This window comes from Octodon degus, unplaced genomic scaffold (assembly GCF_000260255.1).
Source record: "Octodon degus isolate 3935 unplaced genomic scaffold, OctDeg1.0 scaffold00070, whole genome shotgun sequence".
NCBI classification, from domain to species: Eukaryota; Metazoa; Chordata; class Mammalia; order Rodentia; family Octodontidae; genus Octodon; species Octodon degus.
Genome location: NW_004524646.1, coordinates 2,695,832 through 2,715,224, shown reverse-complemented (window position 1 = coordinate 2,715,224; position 19,393 = coordinate 2,695,832). Strand labels below are relative to the sequence as shown.

The following is a 19,393-nucleotide window of genomic DNA, read 5'->3' as shown; positions in this document are numbered from 1 at the left end:
AATGAGTGGAAAGGGGCTGGGGAGATAGCTCGGCAGTCTAAGTGCCTGCCCGGAAGGTGTGAGGACCCAAGTTCAATCCCTGGTACCACATGCTGTGCTTGCCCCAGAACTCCTGGCACACTGTGCCAGGACCAAAACTGGGTGAGGCAGCACACTCCTGTAATCCCAGCCCTGGGGGGGTTGAGACAGGAGGATCACTACAAGTCTGGGCTGTGCCGCAAGTCCCTGTACCAAATAAATAAATATGTGATTTTAAAATATGTGGAAGCTTGGAACAGTCATATACAGTGGCTATTTGTGGTAGGAGCCTCACTGCTCTCCTTGCCAGAGGGCCAAGCTTAGCTGGCCTTCATCTTCCCAAAGGCAGCTTGAGCTGCCATGGACATGCTCAGAGCTTTCTGTCCCCTCCCAGCTGTTCTAGAGGCTCCAGCCACATGCCTGCCTGCCCACCAGGTGCCAGACACTGGTGGTGACCCCAGCACATTCCTGAGTGCTGACTGGGAGGGTGAACCAAAGGTCAGTTCCCCACACATGCCATTTGCTTGGCAAGCCCAGGCTGAGGCATGCATCTGACTTCCCAGGTGCCTGGGCACATGCTGAGAAGTGGCTCCCATTGGCAACCTGGGGACTGAGGGTACCAAGATACTGCTCCTGTTCAGGGACCTCCCCTGGCAAGTATGGCTCATAGCTGGGCTGATTGGGAGCTGCCAGGGCAGCCACAGATGTGGACTAAAGACTGCCCATCTGGTCTTGCCCTCACCAGGAGCTTAGTTGGCCTCCTCTGTACACCCTCCTTCCTCCACAGCCTGTATTCTTCCTCTTGATCAGTACTGGAGTTAAGTTTCCAGGAGGACAGAACCCCATCTGTCAACGCCATTGCTTTACCCTGGTATTTGGCATACCGTCCGACACGCGTTTGGCACCAGAGACTCCCTGAATGAAGGAACCAGAACTGGAGCCCCCTCAAAGCAGCCACTCCCTAAGATCCTTTTGAGCCTCTTTTAGCTTGTCCCTGGTTGCTCCGGACATCTCTGCAAATCAGCACCACAGCACAGCCTGCCTTCGACCCTTGCCATAAGACCAGGTTGGGTGCTGTTCACACAGGAGGTTGTCGCCTGGAGAGTAGATAAGTAGATGGAACCTGCTAGGACAGCTGCAGGCTTAGAGTGTGCCCTCACTGTGTGTGTCCCAGCTGATGTGGGGGGGAGCACACAGTATGACTCTCTTAGCTTTAGCACCAGTGCCACTTGAACAAGAGGACAGGATGGAGGCAAATCCAATCTGGAGTTGCTCTCACCTTAGTCACTCAAGTAGCTGGATGGCCCGCTGCACTCTCCCCTCTCTGGACTTCACTTTCCTCCCTGTGAATGGAGGACAAGATCCCTAAGCTCTCATTCATCTACCTGGGACAGCCTTGATTCTCTGATCCCAATGAGATAAGCCTCCTTAGCCAGCGTTTAGAACCTGAATTCATGAGGAATGGAAGCTCAGGGAAGAGCCCGAACAGCTTTCTTCTAAGGGCTAGGTGACAGAGGGTTTGAGAAGAAGCAGGCAAGCTGAGAAGATGGCCCTTTGGGGCTGGGGATGGAGGCCACACAGAGAGAGTCCCTGGGGCAGCTGTGTAAGCAGGCATCTGCTCCTGTTGTGCTTTGAAATCTGGCATCAGGTTCTTGTCACCCCTCATTATTGTTAAACCTGCATAGAATCTGGGGTGTTAAAACTCCTGGGTGTGCTCTTTACCTCCCCTGGGCTTGAGCTGTTTTGGAGAGTGCCTCGGGCAGCTGTTGCACTTAAGGTTCGGCTTGAATTTGGATACATCTGCTTTGGATGTGGCATTCCAATTTGTTTTCTTGGCTCCAGTTTTTTGAAGTTGTCATTTGGAAAGGAGTGGGGTGTTGTCTGTTTGTTTGCCTATTTCCTTGATGTCCAGTGGACACCCAGACATCTAATCATTTGGAAAGCTGTGCTAAAGGCTTATGACTTATTAAGTACTTTAATTTCAGTAATACTTTACAAAATGAGAACAGTTCAGCTAAGGCAGTTTAATTCCACTAAAAACCCTTGGCGGTTTGCGTGTGTCTCTATTTACAGTGAAATCATCTTGGATATAATCAAAGACAGATCAGTTTTGTGGGTGAAAAAATGAGCAAGTGTTTCAGAAGAAATACATGATCCGATATTGGCTGCTAGATGGAGGAATAGGGCCTCTCAGATGCCCTCACCTGTCTAGCAATTGCACAAAGAGAGCATCTGTTTTCATGTTTGTGGTTAATACCCTGGGGCCTCCAAGAAGACTTGACTTAAAATGTGACTGTGGCACAATGTGAAACGGCTCTTGCTACGCACAGAGAGCCAGACATTGCGCCAGACATTGCGATGACGTCATCTGTGCGTGTGCGCATGCGCATGCGCATGCACACTTAAACACTTTTCTTTGGGTTTGTTTCAAACCAGATACCGGAAGCCCTGGGCTATGTCCGCCAAGCTCTTCAGCTTCAAGGTGACGACGCCAATTCCCTGCACCTCCTTGCCCTCTTACTGTCTGCACAAAAGCACTACCATGACGCGCTCAACATCATCGACATGGCCCTGAGCGAATATCCAGAAAACTTCATGTGAGTGATCCCAGGCTTTTGTTCTTCCTTGCTCAGAAGTTACTAAATGTGTTCCCCCTCCTCTGTCCATTGCAACTCCTTTATGGAATCCTGGGCGTAAATAATATAAACTCCTTTACTCCTGTTTTCTCATGATGCTTAAAAATAAGCTTAGCCGGATGTATCATCCTGACTTAATGTTAGGTCATCTGTGTTTGGATAAACTACTTGATCCATTCTTGTACCCCAAGGATATAGGATATAGGATTGTCCCCTGCTAGTATGGGTCCTTGGTTTAGTAGAAATGGAAGTTAAAGCATGAATTTACCAGAGGAAAAACAGAGCTACATTGGAAAGTTAGATGGGAAGATAGGAAAGGACTCCAGTGCAGGTAGTTGGAGAGGGCACATGCTCAAGCAGGGTCTCAGACAGGTCCCCCTGCAGAGGCAGGAGGCCAGCCTTCAAGGGTCAGCTGGTGGGCTGCTCTCTGGTTAATCATTGTCTCAGTTCTGGCGTCTAGCACTAGAACCCACATGACTGCCAGATGGTTCCATTTCTACAAAAAGATTGTCTGTCTGTGGTTCTCTTAGTCATGTGGGACTCCACCGTCCCCACAGTCCAGCAGACCACAGCTTTACAAGCTACAGAGACCTCTGGGTCTGTGAAAACTTCTCATCTTGAGGCCTTCATTCTCGAAGTGACTAAGATCATGCCAGATTCAGGGCTGATGCTCCCAGACACTCCCCAAATGATCAACATACCCCATGCAGCACTGTGAAGAGATTGGACCCAAGGTTTATACTAACAAGAGGTTCAAAGTGAAAGTCAGACTTCATTCTGCTTTTGGCTACATACTGGGCATCTGTTGATTCATGGTTCACACCAAAATTGTCTTTTAAGACCCTGACCCAGAAGACTGGAATCATGCTTTTAATAAGTTGCAAGTAAGGACCCAGGATTCTGCCTGTTCTCCACTCTTGTGTTGCCCCCTGGCTTAAGTCCTCATTGCATCAGTATGATTTGAGATGGGTTGTGGATGGACATTTTTATTGTTACACATTTTTAAGTGTATATTAGAAAAACATGATGCATATCAAAGTGTGAGTTCATGAAAATTACTGCCTTTTTAAGGCAGAAAAGACTAAGACTTTTGAATCAATTGAAAAAAATATATTAATACTGATACCAAAAATACAGTGGTACCTCATTCCATAAGAGCTTTTATTGGCAGTTTGGCTTGGCAACAAAAGTGTTTGGCAAAATTTTAGTTTTGTTTGCAAACCCTACCTTGGGTAACAAACAAGACAGTGGCCATCTTTTCAAAAATTGTAGAGCAAGTTAAGTTCACAAAATGAGGTACCACTGTATTTAGATATGGCAGAATTTCTGTTAAACTCCAGTGAATGTGGGCAGCATTGCCCTGCACCTTGTTTGTCTTGCATTACCAAGGGTTTCCACCAGCTCTGGGTGATTTTATTGTTTTAGGTAACTTTGATCAAGCTCCCTTACCTCTTCAAGCCTTAAATAAGTTCACCAGTATTTATACATACCCTAAGAATTTCCATTGCCCACTGTCATATGCTTGAATTTTGTACTTTATATCTGTCTTCTGAGTCACCTTTTAATCAAACCCATGACTTTGGAATCCTCTGAATGGTGAGGCGGCTTTGTGGAGGAGAACATTGTCCTTTGGGCTACTGGGTTACCATTTTATCATTGGCAGTAGTTGCTTAGTAACCAGTACACAGTGGCCAGGAGTAGTAAACACTCCTGCAGGCTGGAAGGTTCTAATTGTCTACATGGTTGCAGGGCTAGTCGTGGCGGTGGGGCTGGGGTCTCTTCACTTTCAGAAGTGAGTGCAGTGGCAAACTTTTAAGTGGGTCAGCCTGGACTTCATTTCTCTGGCTCATCACCACCCTGTGTTTTTAATCAGTGCCTTTCAGCAACTATCCTTGGAAAATTGGTTCACACATTTCCATTACAAACATTTCTTTGTCTTCATGTGAAAAGGGCACTTCTTGTCTCCCCGCAGAGAGAATTCTTGTTATAATCCAGGAAACCTCTGACTCTGGATTTCTTTTGTAGGTTCAGCTGTTCATGCAGAGTGAGTTAGGGAGCTTGCTGCAGAGTTTGGCTTCTTACACATCTCAAACTTGCTCTTTTGCTCACCAGAGTATTTCTGGATTTTATCTCAAGGTGTTTTAGCTCAAGGAACCCTAAAATGATTTTAAAATATTGGGTCATTTGCCTGCTCTCATATAGCACACTCTGCTACAACTCAGTCTCTCTCCCCAGTCTTTACAGAGTGCCATGGCCTGGTGTTCACCGCAGTACACGCGTGCATGGATGCGTGCACACGCACAGCCCTGCTTGCGAGAGGTTGCATCCAGCCTGCGGGTCCTGCTCCCACAGCCAAGGGTACCACGGAGAGGAGGCGTAGACGCTAACAGCCATGCCATGCCAACAGCAGTAGACAGTGGCGGCTAATATGCTAATGCCCTCAAGTGACAGCAGCTGACAGCCTTTTCAAGTAGTAGAAACAAGGAACAGCAGTAGAGATATTTGAGGAATGCTAGCCTGTTATTTTAACGTTAAGCTGCAAGCTGGAAAAAGCAAAGCATATGGCAGCAGGTCTGAGAGCAGCCGATGACTTGTTTGCTTTTAAAATATTTGTGTTTCTTCCTTTGTGATGGGAAACTTCTCCCCAGGAATACTTACTGAAAGTTGAGGCCAGTCCGTGCATCCCCTGCTCTCCTCCCAACTTGTGTGAAGTACTTCACCATCACCCTAAACAAGGTTGCATGGGCACTTGTCCCAAACACTATGCGGTTTTCTCCGTTAGTTTGTGACCAGCTTGTCTCCAGCAGGCTTGTAGACTCTGAGTGCTTTGTGACTCTGGCGTCCACCAGCCACAACTACCACACTCTGGCCCCAGTCGATGTCTCACTGGGGCTTCTTACACAAGAGGAAACATCTTCCAAGTTACGTCATTGCTGTCCACCTGCTGAGCAGTTGCCAGAGAGGACAGCTGTATGTCCTCACCGGGGCAGCTGGTCTCTCCATTACTACCCGTTTCCATTCATCTGTTTTCTGTTGCTATAACAAAGCGTCTGAGGCTGGGTCAGCATTCGTAAAGAAGAGATTTATTTAGCTCACATTTGGAGATTCAAGGCATGGCACCAGCTTCTACTCGGCTCTGGGGAGGCCCCTGGGCTACATCTCACCAGGGCCGATGGCATCCTGTGGGGGCCCATGGGAGAGGGAGAGGTCACGTGGTGAGAGACGGGACGCCAGGCAGCCATGAGGGGCCTGCTTTTTTTCTTTTTACGGTACTGGGCATCAAACTTGAACTTCAGCCTTTTATAGCAACTCACTCTCCAAAGTTCTTGCTAGAGTCCCCCAAGAATGCAGCACTTACTTCCACAGGCCACACCCCAGGTGACACAGTTACCTTGCCCCACTAAGCCCCACCTTTCAGGTCCTGTCACTTCCCAGCATCACAGCTGGGGTGCCAGGTCTGCATGTACCACGCGAGCCTTCAGGGGCAAAACTCAAGCCATGTCCGAATCACACCACTCCTGCTCTGGCCTACGAGCTTCACCCAGAGGCCTGTGTGCTAACGGTCTGGTTCCCAGGGCGGTGCTGCCTGGGGCACTGTGGCCAAGGGGCAGGTCCTCAGGTCATCCGAACGAGGCCCCCACTGTGGACTGTGGAACCCCCACTTGTCCGTCTGCCTTTTCTCTTCTTTGCTTATGAGGTGAACTGCTGGCTGCTCGGTGAACTTGCACCAGGATGAGCGGCCCTCTTCAGAGGCCTAAAGCAGTGGGAGTCCTCGATCGTAGGCTGGAACCTCCAGCGCCACGGCCCGCAGCAGCCTGTTCTCTTTAAAAGTTAATTGTATCAGCTATTTCCTTACAGTCATGAAAGCTGCCTAATACACCATGGCACCATGAAGTGATAAAAACTGGTATTTAAGTACTTAGAGTAAGCTTAATGAGGAAGCAGAAGCCTAAGGCAAGAGGCGCGACCTCTCCTGTTGCTCCCAGGAGAGCTGCAGTGAACGGGTAGGCTCAGCAGCTGGAAGAACTTCCAGCTCCTGGAATTGTGGGAACCAGGAATCCTTTTAAAGGAATCGAGCACTGAGCTCGGTACTCTGGAGAAGCACCTGTTTTTGAGGGTGTTACAGGGATAGGTGGGCACAGAAGGAGGGGCTCATGGACTCAGGAATGACTAAGGGCTTGGGCTTAAGAGTTAGATAAACCTGGTTTAGCACGCCCATCCTCTGCTTTTGAGAAAGTTACCTCATCTGCCTCCTGTCAGTTGCAAAATGCAGATTATAGAGTACCCATCTCACAGGGTTATTGTAAGAATTTATTTAGCTAGTGTATTTAAGGCATTTATATGTGATAATCCTTCAAAAGTTGGTAGGAATGTGTATTATTATTCTCACTATTACTGTAGTGTTTTCAAATATATTTTGTAATTTTTTTTTTTTTTTTTTAGGACAGGGTGTACAGGGTCTCACTGTGTAGATTGGACTCATAGTGATCCGCCTGTTTACAGCCTCCCAAGTGCTGGGATTACAGGCATGCAGCACCACACTCAGTCTCAATTGTGTCTCAGGGCGCCCCAGGGGCAGGGCCGGCATGGAAGGCCAGGGGATGGAACTCTGGGCCCCTGCACCTGCCTAAGCAGGAGCTTTAATCCGCTGAGCTATTTGGCTGGCCCTTTTGTAATCTTTTAACATTGTTACTAAATATTGCATAGAAGCAAGAGACTATTAAGTATCCTTAAACACATATATACACATTTCTTAGCTTAAGAAAAAGAACAGGAAGGTGCCTATGAATTGCATGTGTATATAGTGCTACCCCAGCTCACGAATGCTTTTGTTTGCAAACAGAAGTGTTTGGAAAACTTTGTGTTTGTTGGCAAACTGTACATCAGGTGACACACACAACCAGGGCCATCTTTTCCACACAAACACAGTTGTGTCCATCTTTCCGAAATCATAGGACCAGCTAAGTTCGTGAGCCGAGGTGCCACTGTATTTACACATGAACATGCAAAGTTATTTCCTGGGCACATGGATTTCCTGTGTAATAGTGCCCATGGATTGTCTCACGTCCAGCCTCTTACCTTTTGCCTGATGGGTTGGCCACTGTCCTGTAATCTGTGTTGATCATTCTCTTGCTTCCATGCCTTGTGTGTGGGTTGTAGCTTCTGAATTTTTTGTGGTACTGGCCGTGGAACCCTGGCTCATGGTGCTGACCACACCCATGGTGCCGCTGCACCCCTACAGCTGAGCTGCACCCCAACACCCCCAAGCATATGTTTGTATTCTTAAATGTACATTTTTAGTGGTACATCTTTTAATTTTTTAAATGAAATTATGCTAAATATATCCTTATACAGTACTACTTGCTTTCTTTGCTTAAAATTATGTTCCTGAGATTCATCTTTTTTCTGTACAACATAATTCATTCATTTACACTAAGGAATCTTTTTTTTTTTTTTTTTTTTTTCGGAACCGGGCATTGAACTCAGGCCCTTGTGCTTGCCAGGGAAGCGCTTATTCTACTGAGCCATCTCCCCGACCCCTAAGGAATCATTTTATTGTATAAATAAGATTGATTTATCCAGCTTACTATAAAAGATAATGTGGACTGTTTTCAGTTTGGGACTATTATGAACAATACTGCTACAGATATTTTTGTATAGGCGTCAAAGCTTTCCTTAAGTGTATGCTTAGGAGTGAAGCTGTTAGTCCTGGGGTGTGTATATCCCCAGTATCCACAACTTTATCAAATAATTACAAAACATTTTCTCAAGAAGCTGTCCCAGGGGCTGGTGAGATGGCTCAGTGGTCTAAAGCACCTACTTAGAACAAGCTTAGCAAAGCACAGGGACCGCGGTTCAATCCCCAGCACCACATGCCAGCCAGCCCCGCCCCCTGGTGGGCTGAGCTGGCCACGCGCACACACACAACACACACACACACACACACAAATAAATAAATAAATAAATAAATAAATTTTTTTACAAAAGAAGAAGAAGCTGTCCCAGCTCACCCTCCCATGGAGTGGTACCAAGGCACTGTGGCTGCACACACTGATACTGTGTTGCCAGATGTTTGTCTGTTTGAGAGAAGGCATCACTATTTAATGCAGGCTGGCTTTGAACTCACCATGGAGCCCAGGCTGGCTGAGAACCTGGGGCGATCCTCCTGCCTCAGCCTCCCAGGTGCTGGCGGTTCAGGTGTGCACCACACGCCTGGCTGACTGCTCACATCTGCTGTTGTGGCTGATGACGTCACAGCGTGAGTTCAGGTGTGTGTTCCTCATTACTGACGGGGTTGCCCATATTTCCTTCTGTCTATTGCTTATTTCACTTTTTTGTGAAGCATATGTAGAAGTGTTTTCTAGCTGAGTTGTCTTTTTCTTACTAATTTGTGGGATTCCGTTATACATTATAGTCACACATTATTTTGTTGGCTCTGTTTGTTGCAAAAGTCTTTCCCCAAGCTGTGGTTTGTTTTTCTTTGCTTTCTCTTAACTGTGTCTTTTAATGAGTAGAATTTTAAAATTTTGAGGCAGTTGCGTGCACGACTCACTTCCTTGATGGGCCATACTTTCAGTGTGTAGTTTAAGAGCCCTCTCCCTGTCCTCTAGGATCAGAAAGAAGGGCATCTAAGCTGCCTCGGGTTGTCCTCCACACTGAAATCCTGGCGTCCATCTGGAGCTGACTGTTTTATGAATGCGTGCTCTGAGAGATCCAGTGGCGCTCCGTGCTGTGTGGACAGCTGATTGTCCTAGCGTGGCGCATTGACAAGATTCTCTTCTCTATTGCTCCACAGTGCCACCGTTGTGATAAGGCAGGTGTCCTCCGAGGCCCTAAGGTGTTCCCAAGCCTGCTCTTTCCTCTCACTGATCAGCGTGGCTGGCTCTGTGTGCCTGCCACTGTGGTCATTCTCACGGCCTTCCTAGCTGTGAGATAGGTCACCTCAAGCCTTGTGCTTCAAGAGCCTGTGCTCGGGCCTTTCACACCAATTTTTAAATCATCTTGTCAGGTTTCACAAAAAAAAAAAAAAAAAAAACAAACTCTTGAGATTTTGATGATTGAAATTATATTTGATCTAGTAGCTCAGTTTGGGGAAATTATAAGTTTGTGGCAGTAGATTTTCTAATTCCTGAAAATGTTTTTATGAAATGTTCTAATTTTCTTTATAAACATTTTCGCAGGGCCAGGGAGATGGCTCGGTGAAATAAGCACTTCTTGGCAAGCGCAAGGGCCTGAGTTCAATCCCTGGTTCTGCCAAAAAAAAAAAAGATTTTCCCGTATTGGTGTTGGTGGATGTAGCTTAGTAATAGAGCACTTGGCTATGTGATCCTGGATTCGAGTCCCAGCATTGCAAAACAATAACAATAATAATAATATGAATTTTGTTCATGTCTTACTAGATTTATTCCTTGCAATATGAAAAAAATCCACACTTTTGTATACAGATTGTGTATGCAAAATATTTTTAATCCAATTTGCTACCTACTTGTTAATATTTAGAATGCCAGCTGATTTCTGTACATTCTTCTTGACCCGGCTAAATTCTTAATTCCAATAATTTGCATATCAGTTACTTTGAGCCAGAGGTGGTTGCATACACCTGTAATACCAGCACTCCGGAGCCTGAGGCAGGAAGATTGCCACGAGTTCAAGGCCGACCTGAACTACATAGCAAGATCCTGTCTCAAAACACAAAATCTTAGTTCTACATAATCAATTTTATCTGAAATAATTAAAATGCAGTTTCCAGGGCCGGCCAGATAGCTCAGCATACAGGGGTTCGCTCCCAGTGTGCCTTGCCAGTCCCGCCCCCAGGACATGCTGAGAGGGTGACTGAGACTGGGCATGGTGGCACGCACCTGTAATCCCGGTGCTTAAGAGGCTGTAAACAGGAAGATTACTACAAGTCCGATCTGTAGAGCGAGACTTTGCAGATCCTGTACTAAATACATTAAAAAAATAAGACAAGAAAAAAATGCAGTTTTCTCTTCTCTAATTCTTCAACTTAAAATATTTGAAAATTGCTCCTTAATTGAGAAAACTAAGGTTTATTACTGAGGAACTATATTCATGCTTTTTGTTTATATATGATAAACTTTTGTTTGCATTTCTTTTAAAATATTTTATTAGTTCCTATTAGCTGTATTAAACATTGAATTTCAGTGTGTTGCTTTCTTAATACATCTGACCTTTTATCATATATTCATCTCCCTCTTACCCTCTTGCCAACCCCTGCTCTGCTCCTTGTCTAACCTTAGCCTCTCTTCTCCTCATGGTATCTTTATTATTTTTTTTAGATTCTATATATTAAAGAAAACACAGGATACTTCTCTGAGTCTGATTTATTTTGCTTAACATGGTGTTCCCAGTTCCATCCATTTTCCTGCAAAAGACATAATTTCACTTTCTTGTGGCTGAGTACTGTCGCGTTGTGTCTGTGCACTCCGTTTTCTTCTTTGGAATGTGTTTCTATGCCTTATTGACTGCGATGGTGCCGCAGTAAGCTCGGGGCTGTAGGTCTTGCTACAGTTTGCTGGCTTTCGTTCCTGTACTCGGGAGTGGTGTAGCTGGGCCATATGGTAGTTCTGTTTTTAGCTTTTTTGGGAAACCCCAGTTGATTTCCATGATGGCTGTACTAATTTATGTTCCTACCAGCAGTGTAGAAGGCTTTGTTATTCCCTGCATTTTTTCCAGAATTTATTATTTTTTGTTATTGGGGATAGCTATACTTACTTGAATGAGATTGTATCTCAGTGTAGTTTTGATTTGCATTTCTCTAGTGGTTAAAGATGTTGACTATTTTTCAGTATACTTATTGACCGTTTGTACTTCTTTTAACAATGGTCTATTCAGTTCTGTAATCAGGATTCAATTGTGTAGTCAGGGTTTGCAAAGAAATAGATTTACTACAGGAGGTATAATTTATAAGTTTATTTTATAATATTATCCAAAATGTCAAATGCATAAGAATGCAGGAGATCTGTCCACAATAATGACCCAAAGCATCCAGCTGAGAGCCTGAATCCCATGGCAGTGCCCTGCATGAGTCCCGCTGGAGGCCTGGAGCCCACGACAATGTCTCCGGCATGTCGGTCTCAAGGATATGCCCTGGGAGGGCCCCAAGGTCAGTGGTGAAAACTAGAAAGTCTGCCCCAGAGGGATAAAGGATCTGTGCCAGCAGGCTGGGGGTTCTGCACAGGAGCCAGGAAGCGACACTCATGGTAAGGACCAGAGCTGCCTCAAGGAGACTGCAGCCATCCTCAGTGACAGCAAGGACCTAAGCTCCTCTGACAGTGAGAACCAGGAGAACCAACAGCACCAGCTCTGCCTTTCCAGGTCGGCCTCTAATGCCGCTGACAGCAATCCTCAGGTGGACCTTCCACGCCCGGCACCACGCTGACTCAGTTCAGCTGGCTGTTACAAGTTGACTATTAATTAATCCACTAAATATTCTTTTGTCCACTTATGCATCAGTCTGTTTGTTTTCTTGGTGTTCCTTTGAAGGGGTTGAGGTTTTTATATAGTCCAGATATTAATCCTGTGTCAGGAAAGTAACTGCCAAAGATGTTCACCCATTCTGGAGGCTCTCCTTCTCTGTGGCTTGTTTTGTTGTGCAGATACTCAAGTCTGATGACATCCTGTTTGTTGATTCAAGCTATTGCTTTCCGTGCTATGAAGTCCTCTTCAGGAAGTCTTTCCTTCTCCTATGCTTTCACACGTTTCCCTTATGTGTTCTTCTAGAAGTTTCTAAGTTTCAGGTCTTATGCTAAGTAAATGATTTTGAACTGGTTTTAGTGCAGAATGAAAAATAGTTTTAATCTTCTGTTTATGGATAGCCAGTTTCCCCAACCCCACTGGGAAAGATGCTGTCTTTCCTCCAGTGTAGGTTTTGGCCTCTTTGTCTAGAGTCAGGTGGTGGTTATTTGCATGACTTTGTTTCTGTGTCCTGTGTCCAGTTCCATCTATCTACCTATTTTTATTCCAGTGCGATGGTGTTTTTCTTACAGTGGCTTTGCAGGATAGTTTGAAATAATGTATTGTGATGCCTGCAGTCTAGCTCTTCTTGACTATTCTAGGCCTTTTTTCTTGCATGTAAATTACAGGATTGCGTTTTTTAATTCTGTGAAGAATACCGTTAGTATTTTGATGGGGGTTGCGTCGAATCCATAGATTGCTTTTGGTAATTTGGTATTTTAGCAGTATAAACTGCCAGTGTGTGAACCTGGGAAATTTCCATCTCTGGCTTCTTCAGTTTCTTTACTGTTCTGTAATTTTTATTGTCAAGGTCTTTATGTCCTTGGTTAGGCTGATTCCTGGGTTTTTTTTTAAGCTTATGAATGGAATTATTTTTCTCAATTTTTTCTCAGCTAGTTTATTATTAGTGTATAGAAAAGCTACCAGTATTTTTAATTTTGATTTTTGTATCCTGGTCCTTCAATTTTTTAAATTTGCCTTGCTACATTTTAGGACTTTCAGTAGAATTAAATAATATTCTTCAGATGTTTTATCAGTAAGATTATGTATATAATAAATTGTTTATAGATATTGTTTAAGACATTACAGAAATTTGTTTATCCTGGTCTTTATTAATCATGAATTAGCATTGAATTTTATCAAGTGCTTTTTTCTGTATCTGTTGAGGTAATGATGAGTTTATTCCTTCCATTTGAGAATATTAATGGGTTGCTTTAAATGCTAAACTAACCTCTTACTGTTGGAATAAGCATAACTTGATCAAGTTACGTTTTCTATGGGCTCAGTCACAAATTTTTGAAAGAACTTTGCATTTATTCTCAGTTGTGATGTCGGCCTTAATTTTGCTTTGTCCTTACATCCTTCTCAGGTTTTGACTACTTCTAAATTGGGCCAGCCTCATAAAATGATCTGGAAGACCCTCTTTGTGTGTGTTAGAATTATGTGCATGATAATGTAATTATTTGTTCTGAGAATGTTAGGCTTTCATAGAATTTACCAGTAAAACTGTGTGGGGCTGGGTTTTCTCTGTGGCACGATTGCTGCTTTTTAAAAAAAATGATTATAGGATGCAAAAGTTGTCTATTTATTAAACTATGTGTAATGTATAAACTTTAATAAATATATTTTAAGGATTTATCCATTCTATCTAAATTTTAAAACTTTGGCATAATTTTTTCCATGTTCTATTACTTCTTGTCATACGCACAGTGTTTAAGTCTTCTTTTTTATCCTTAATATTATTTTGTGTGCCCTCTGTTCTTTTTCCTGGACAGTCCTGCCGACACTGGTGTTATTACTGATCTTTTAAAGAACTAGAAGATTTTTGCTGCCTCAATTATGTTTATTTTCTCATTCATGAATTTCTGTTCTTATTTCCATGATTTTCTGCCTCCTGTTTTGAGTTTGTTCTCGATGTTTAGCTCATTATTTTTTTTCTGTTTTAATTTTCTGACCTAACACATAATACATTTTGCCTCAGTTTATTTTGTGTGGTATACACACATTCATTTGAATGAGTATATGGACGTGTATATGTGTATAGGTGTTCACACTCACAGATGCTTGTATAAGCTTGCGATACTTTTTTAATTCTCTTTAATCAGTTTATATATATATTCTCATACTCATTTTATGTAACAATTGTTTTTGGTACTGAGAATTAAACTCAGGGCCTTTGCACTGAGTTTTATCTCAGCTCTTTCATTTTTTGAGACAAAGGTCTCCGTAAGTCACTAAGTTGACCAGGCTGGGTCAGACTTGGTTCCTTCTGTCCCCACTTGCCAGAGAGCAGGGATTACAGGTATACGCCATTGTGCTTAGCTTTACAGTCAGTTTGGGGTTTTTTGTACCAGTAATTGAACTCAGGACCTTGCACTTCGCAGGCAGGTGCTCTGCTGCTGAGCTACATCCCCGTTCCTTACAGCCAGTTTGTTAAAGCTCGGGTTGTTGGTCTTATCTGAAACATTTAGTTCATTTCTATTTATTTGTAAATACTGAACTCTTTGCATTATAGTAGATCTACCCTCTCATCTGTACTTTCTATCTGACCTGCATTTTCATATCATACCTGACCTCCTTTTCTACATTTTTTGTAGATTTGATTGTTTTTATTATATGTTTTCCTTTACAAATGGAAAAAAATGCTTTGATGGTTGTTATTGAGTGATTTCCTTAGCAATCTTAGTGAGCTCTTGCTGGCAAACTTTCTCAGTTCATGTCTAAATATGTATTAAGGTTTACTCTCCAAAAAATTTTCAAACTGGATAGACTCAAACATTTTCTCGGAGGCTGAGTGATCTCGCTCCTCCTGGAGCTGCTGAGAAGCCAGCTGTTGTTTAGCCCTACTTCATTTTGATGTCATCTGCTTTTCTCCCCGACTGCCTTTAATTGCCACTGGTGCTGGTGTCTTACACTTTCACAGTGACACGTCTGAAGGTGGATGCAGTCAGCTGTAGATTGCTCTAAAAAGTTTTATTATTTTTAGAAAGTGCTTATCCATTATTTCTTTAAATATTATTTCTGTCCTTATCAATAGCATATAGTAGTCTTCTCTTTTCATCTAGTCTGATATTTCTTGCCTTCTATTTCAAGCATTTGATCCATTTACCTTTAATATAATTAATAATATGGTTGAATTTGTATCTGCCATTTCTACATGTACCATGTCTTTTTGTTGTTCTTGTTTCTTTTCCACTGCGATTTTCTGTTGAAACATCATTGAACTATTAAATATAATTTAGTGTTAAATTTAACTATTACAGTCATTTAACATTAGCCATTAAATAGCAAGACAAAAGAATCAAAAGTCAGTATCAGCTGATTATATATTGTCTCTCCACGCTTAAAACGTTTTCCTAAAATAAAGCTAAAAGATACCCATTTTCTGTGGGTAGTATTTGCAAGTTCTGGTAGGTTCAGTCTGTGCTATGGAGTACTCGGTATAGGAGCCCAGATCTCCCTTCTGAAATGCAGCTTTGCAGAGGTTTCCCTTAAAAAAATACGTTTTACTTAGTAATTTTGCTTATTGGCCTGCCAAGGTAGAAGTAGGTGCCTGGCGGTATCTGGGATAAATGTCGCTCCTAAAAACAGCGAAGCGGCCTGTCGGGTCAGATCATTGAGCAAGCCCTCAGACTTTGTTTCTGGCATTGAAATTCACTTTTGGATAAATACCAGTGTGGGAACTGGCCGTTGGGTGTTCTCATCTTTGTGAAGTGCGTCAGAGGGTGTCACACTTCTGGTGGTAGGAGAGGATGTCATTGTCACTAATGTGTTAGTATTCGGGTTCAATGCACTTAACGATGGCTGCCAGGGAAGCCTCCACTATGACTTGAGCTTCTTGCTCTATGCAAACTGATTACGCACATCCCTAGAGATGCTTCATTTATTTATGTTTGTATTTTTTTCCTCCTTCACTCACCCCATTCTAGTGCTCTAGGAGGTGGTCAGCTCAGTAGCACACTTAAAAACCCATCAGATGGGGGCTGGGGAGATGGCTCAGTAGAATAAGTGCTTCCCTGGCAAGTGCAAGGGCCTGAGTTCAATCCTAGTTCCGCAAAAAAAAAAAAAAAAAAATCAGATGACACCACAAAGCTCAAGAAAGTAATTTCTGAAAACTCTCAAGGAGACGCATAGAAATTTGGGTCATTGTTGCGTGTGGACAGCCCGTAAAGCGTGTTTTCAGTTCATAGCGCTCGACGCCTGGCAAGATAGTAAAACAAATCTGAAGTCGTGTGACTGGAGGAACACACTTCTTTTAAAATGCTGTTCTGTGCCAAGTGCGGTGGCTCACACCTGTAGTCCCAGCACTCAGGGGGCTCAAATGGGAGGATCCCTGGTAGTTCAAGACCAGCCTAGGCTACACCGTGAGTCCAAGGCCACTCAAACTGTACATGCAGTCCTGTCTCAAAAAAAACAAAAAAGAAAATAGTGTTCTCCTGTGTGCGGCACTTAGCTCTCTTCAGGTGAAAGCAGAGTTTGTCAGACAGCCTCGTGTCGTTTTACACCAGTGGGAACTAGCTGGTGGTACCTCAGTACTCATGGTTCGTGCATCCTAAAACCTGAGACAAGGGCCAAGACCTACAGATACCTCAAGATTTTTTCCCGTAAGAAATAATGTAATTAGAAATAACTTGTGAAAGCTCTCCCAAGCTTTCAGATTTTTTTTTTTTTTTTTCAGTACCTGGGGTCAAACTCAGGACGTTGTACTTGCCAAGCTTTCAGATTTTACGGGGCTAATATAAACAAGGCTATTAAGCTTAGAGGTATTGCTCTTCACCTTTTCATGATGTGCAGTTAGCAACCGGGTACAAAAGTATAATCAGTCCACAAACCACCCCCAGTAAGGGCGAGTGGCTGGATTCTGTGCTGTCCACGATCTGCCCTGAGGCTGCTGCCTCATCTGTCTCATGGCCAGAGAGCAGCGCTGAGTGGCCAGCCAGTGGGGGTGGGGAGAAGAAGCAGTCTGCTTGTGGGGTGACTCACGAGTTCTAGCGAGTGTGAGTCCCAAGCAAGTGCTGACTGCCAAAATTTTTTTCTTTTCAAAATGCAGTGAGTACCAGTTTGACAAGTCCTGCAGCCACAAGCACCAAGGCGTGACTGTACCAACGGGCGGAAGTGATCATGTGTGTCAGTTAGCCTGTGTTGCTTCATGACAGGCACTTTTGAAAACTAATTTAACCCTCATGAGAACTATCTGAGACAGTTTGCCTGATTGTCCCTGTTTTACACATAAGGAAGTGGAGTCACAGGGGAAAGCAGCAGAGCCGTGACTCAGATGCAGGCAGTCTGGCCTTGACGTCTGTGCCCTTGGTCACCACCTGCCTTTGAACATTCGTCCCACCACATGCTAGCATCACAGTAGCAGTGGGGACAGTGTTGGGAATAAGTGTAACCCACGTGAGCAGAATTTCTCCATTTAATCTCCTCAGTAAATCAGCGCCATCCATTGCTTCAGGGAATATAGATCTGGTTTTGTAAAAGTCCTTTTGGCAAGTGAGACTGTGCCTCTCCCTCTGTCCTGCTCACACAGACTCTCAGAGAAACTGAGTGGAAGTTGGAACATCGTCTTGAGCAATGTTTTGATTCAGCAATCACTGAGAGGCCAGGTGTTGTGGGCTATTTTTATGCCTGAGCTGAGTGATAAGGTAATGAGTGTGCCCATTAAATTTGCATTTGATTAAAAAAGCTGGCCCATAGAGAGGCTACTCATCTATTTATGTTTTATTTTTATTAGTATACATTTGCTGTTCATAATGATTACATTCATCATGGTAGGTGGGTACACGTACGGAACTCATCTGAATGCCTTTTATTGCTCTTTCCTTTTCTCCTCCTCCACTGTCCCTCCTCCATTTCTTGGTCTCATTAGCAAAAGGTCAATCCTTCTATTTCCTATTACTTATCTCATATTTTGTTCTTCAGGTTATTTACACTCTAGATTTTTCATGTTCATCTCGTAATTCTAGACAGGTGATCTAGTAGTAGCCAAAGGATGTCTGGGAGAGACAGGTGCACAATAATCAGACCAGGGATGCCAGCCCTGGATGCAAGCTGGGAAGAGGTCTGTAGACAGAGGACAAAGGGCAGCCACTTGGAAGATAGCACAGACTAAAGCGGAGTGCGATGTAGTGGTCCCGTAGCTTGCGGTCAACTTCCTAGAACGACAGAAGAAACAACCTGATTTTCGAATGGGCAAAGGAGTTGAATACATTTTCTTGGAAGAAGATATACAAACATCCAATAAACACAGAAAGAGGTTCTTCACATCACCAGTCACGAGGGAAATGCAAATCAAAACCACGATGAGATGCCTATTGGGTTGGCTCTTAGCAAAAACAGTCCCAAGTGTGGGTGATACAGAGAAGTTGAAATTTTCAGCACTGCTGGTGGGAATACAAAGTGGGAAAATAGTATGGTGGGTCCTCAGAAATGAAAAATAGAGCTAACACGTGATCCAGCAGTCCCATATCTAGGTCTGTATCCAAAAGAATTGAAAGAGGATTTAGACAGATACAGCCATACTGATTCACAGTAATGTTGTTCACGCTTGTCGGAAACCCAGTGCTCATTCACAAATGAATGCACAGAGAGTGTGGTATGTGCATACCCTGGAATATTACTCAGCCTTGTAAAGGAAGGAGATTCCGACATGCAATAAATATGGCTGCTGCTTGAATTCATTGTACCAAGTAAAATAAGCCCCTCACCAAAAGAGTTACTGTGTGATTCCTGCATATGTACTTGGAGATACTTGGAGTAGTGAGGCTTGTAAACACAGTGAAGTCAGTGGTGGCTGCAGGATGGGGAGGAATGGGGCCAGGGAGATAGCTCTGTGGCATAAGTGCCTGCCTGGCAAGCACAAGGTCCTAAGTTCAATCCCTAGTACAAAAAAAAAAAAAAGAGGTTAATGGGTCCAGAGTTTCAGTTTTGCAAGTTGAAAAAGGTTATAGTGATGAATGGCGGTGACACTTGCATGAGCATGGATGGTGTGAGTGCTCCTAATACCACTGAGCTGTACAGTCAAGAATGGCTCAAAGGACAAACTTACAGTATGTATACTTTAACATTCATTCATTCATTCATTCATTCATTCATTCATTTTGCAGTACCGGGATCAAACTCAGGACCTTGCACTTGTGAGGCAGGTGCTTATGCTGCTGAGTTATCTCCCCGGCCCTTCCTTCCACCCTTCCTTCTGCCTGACCAACCTTTCTTTCTCTTTCTTTCTTTCTTTCTTTCTTTCTTTCTTTCTTTCTTTCTTTCTT

The 19,393-nt window shown here is 43.7% G+C and overlaps 1 protein-coding gene across 7 annotated transcripts in view; it reads left to right on the top strand.

The window, feature by feature from the left end:
• Positions 1 to 19,393, top strand: part of Ttc7b (tetratricopeptide repeat domain 7B) — a 251,424-nt gene that overhangs the window by 156,387 nt on the left and 75,644 nt on the right. For all 7 annotated transcript variants that reach the window (XM_023719660.1, XM_004635133.1, XM_023719658.1 and 4 more), the window contains one exon: positions 2,455 to 2,615. In XM_023719660.1, the coding sequence (XP_023575428.1) occupies positions 2,455 to 2,615 (161 nt within the window). The remainder of the gene's footprint in view (positions 1 to 2,454; positions 2,616 to 19,393) is intronic.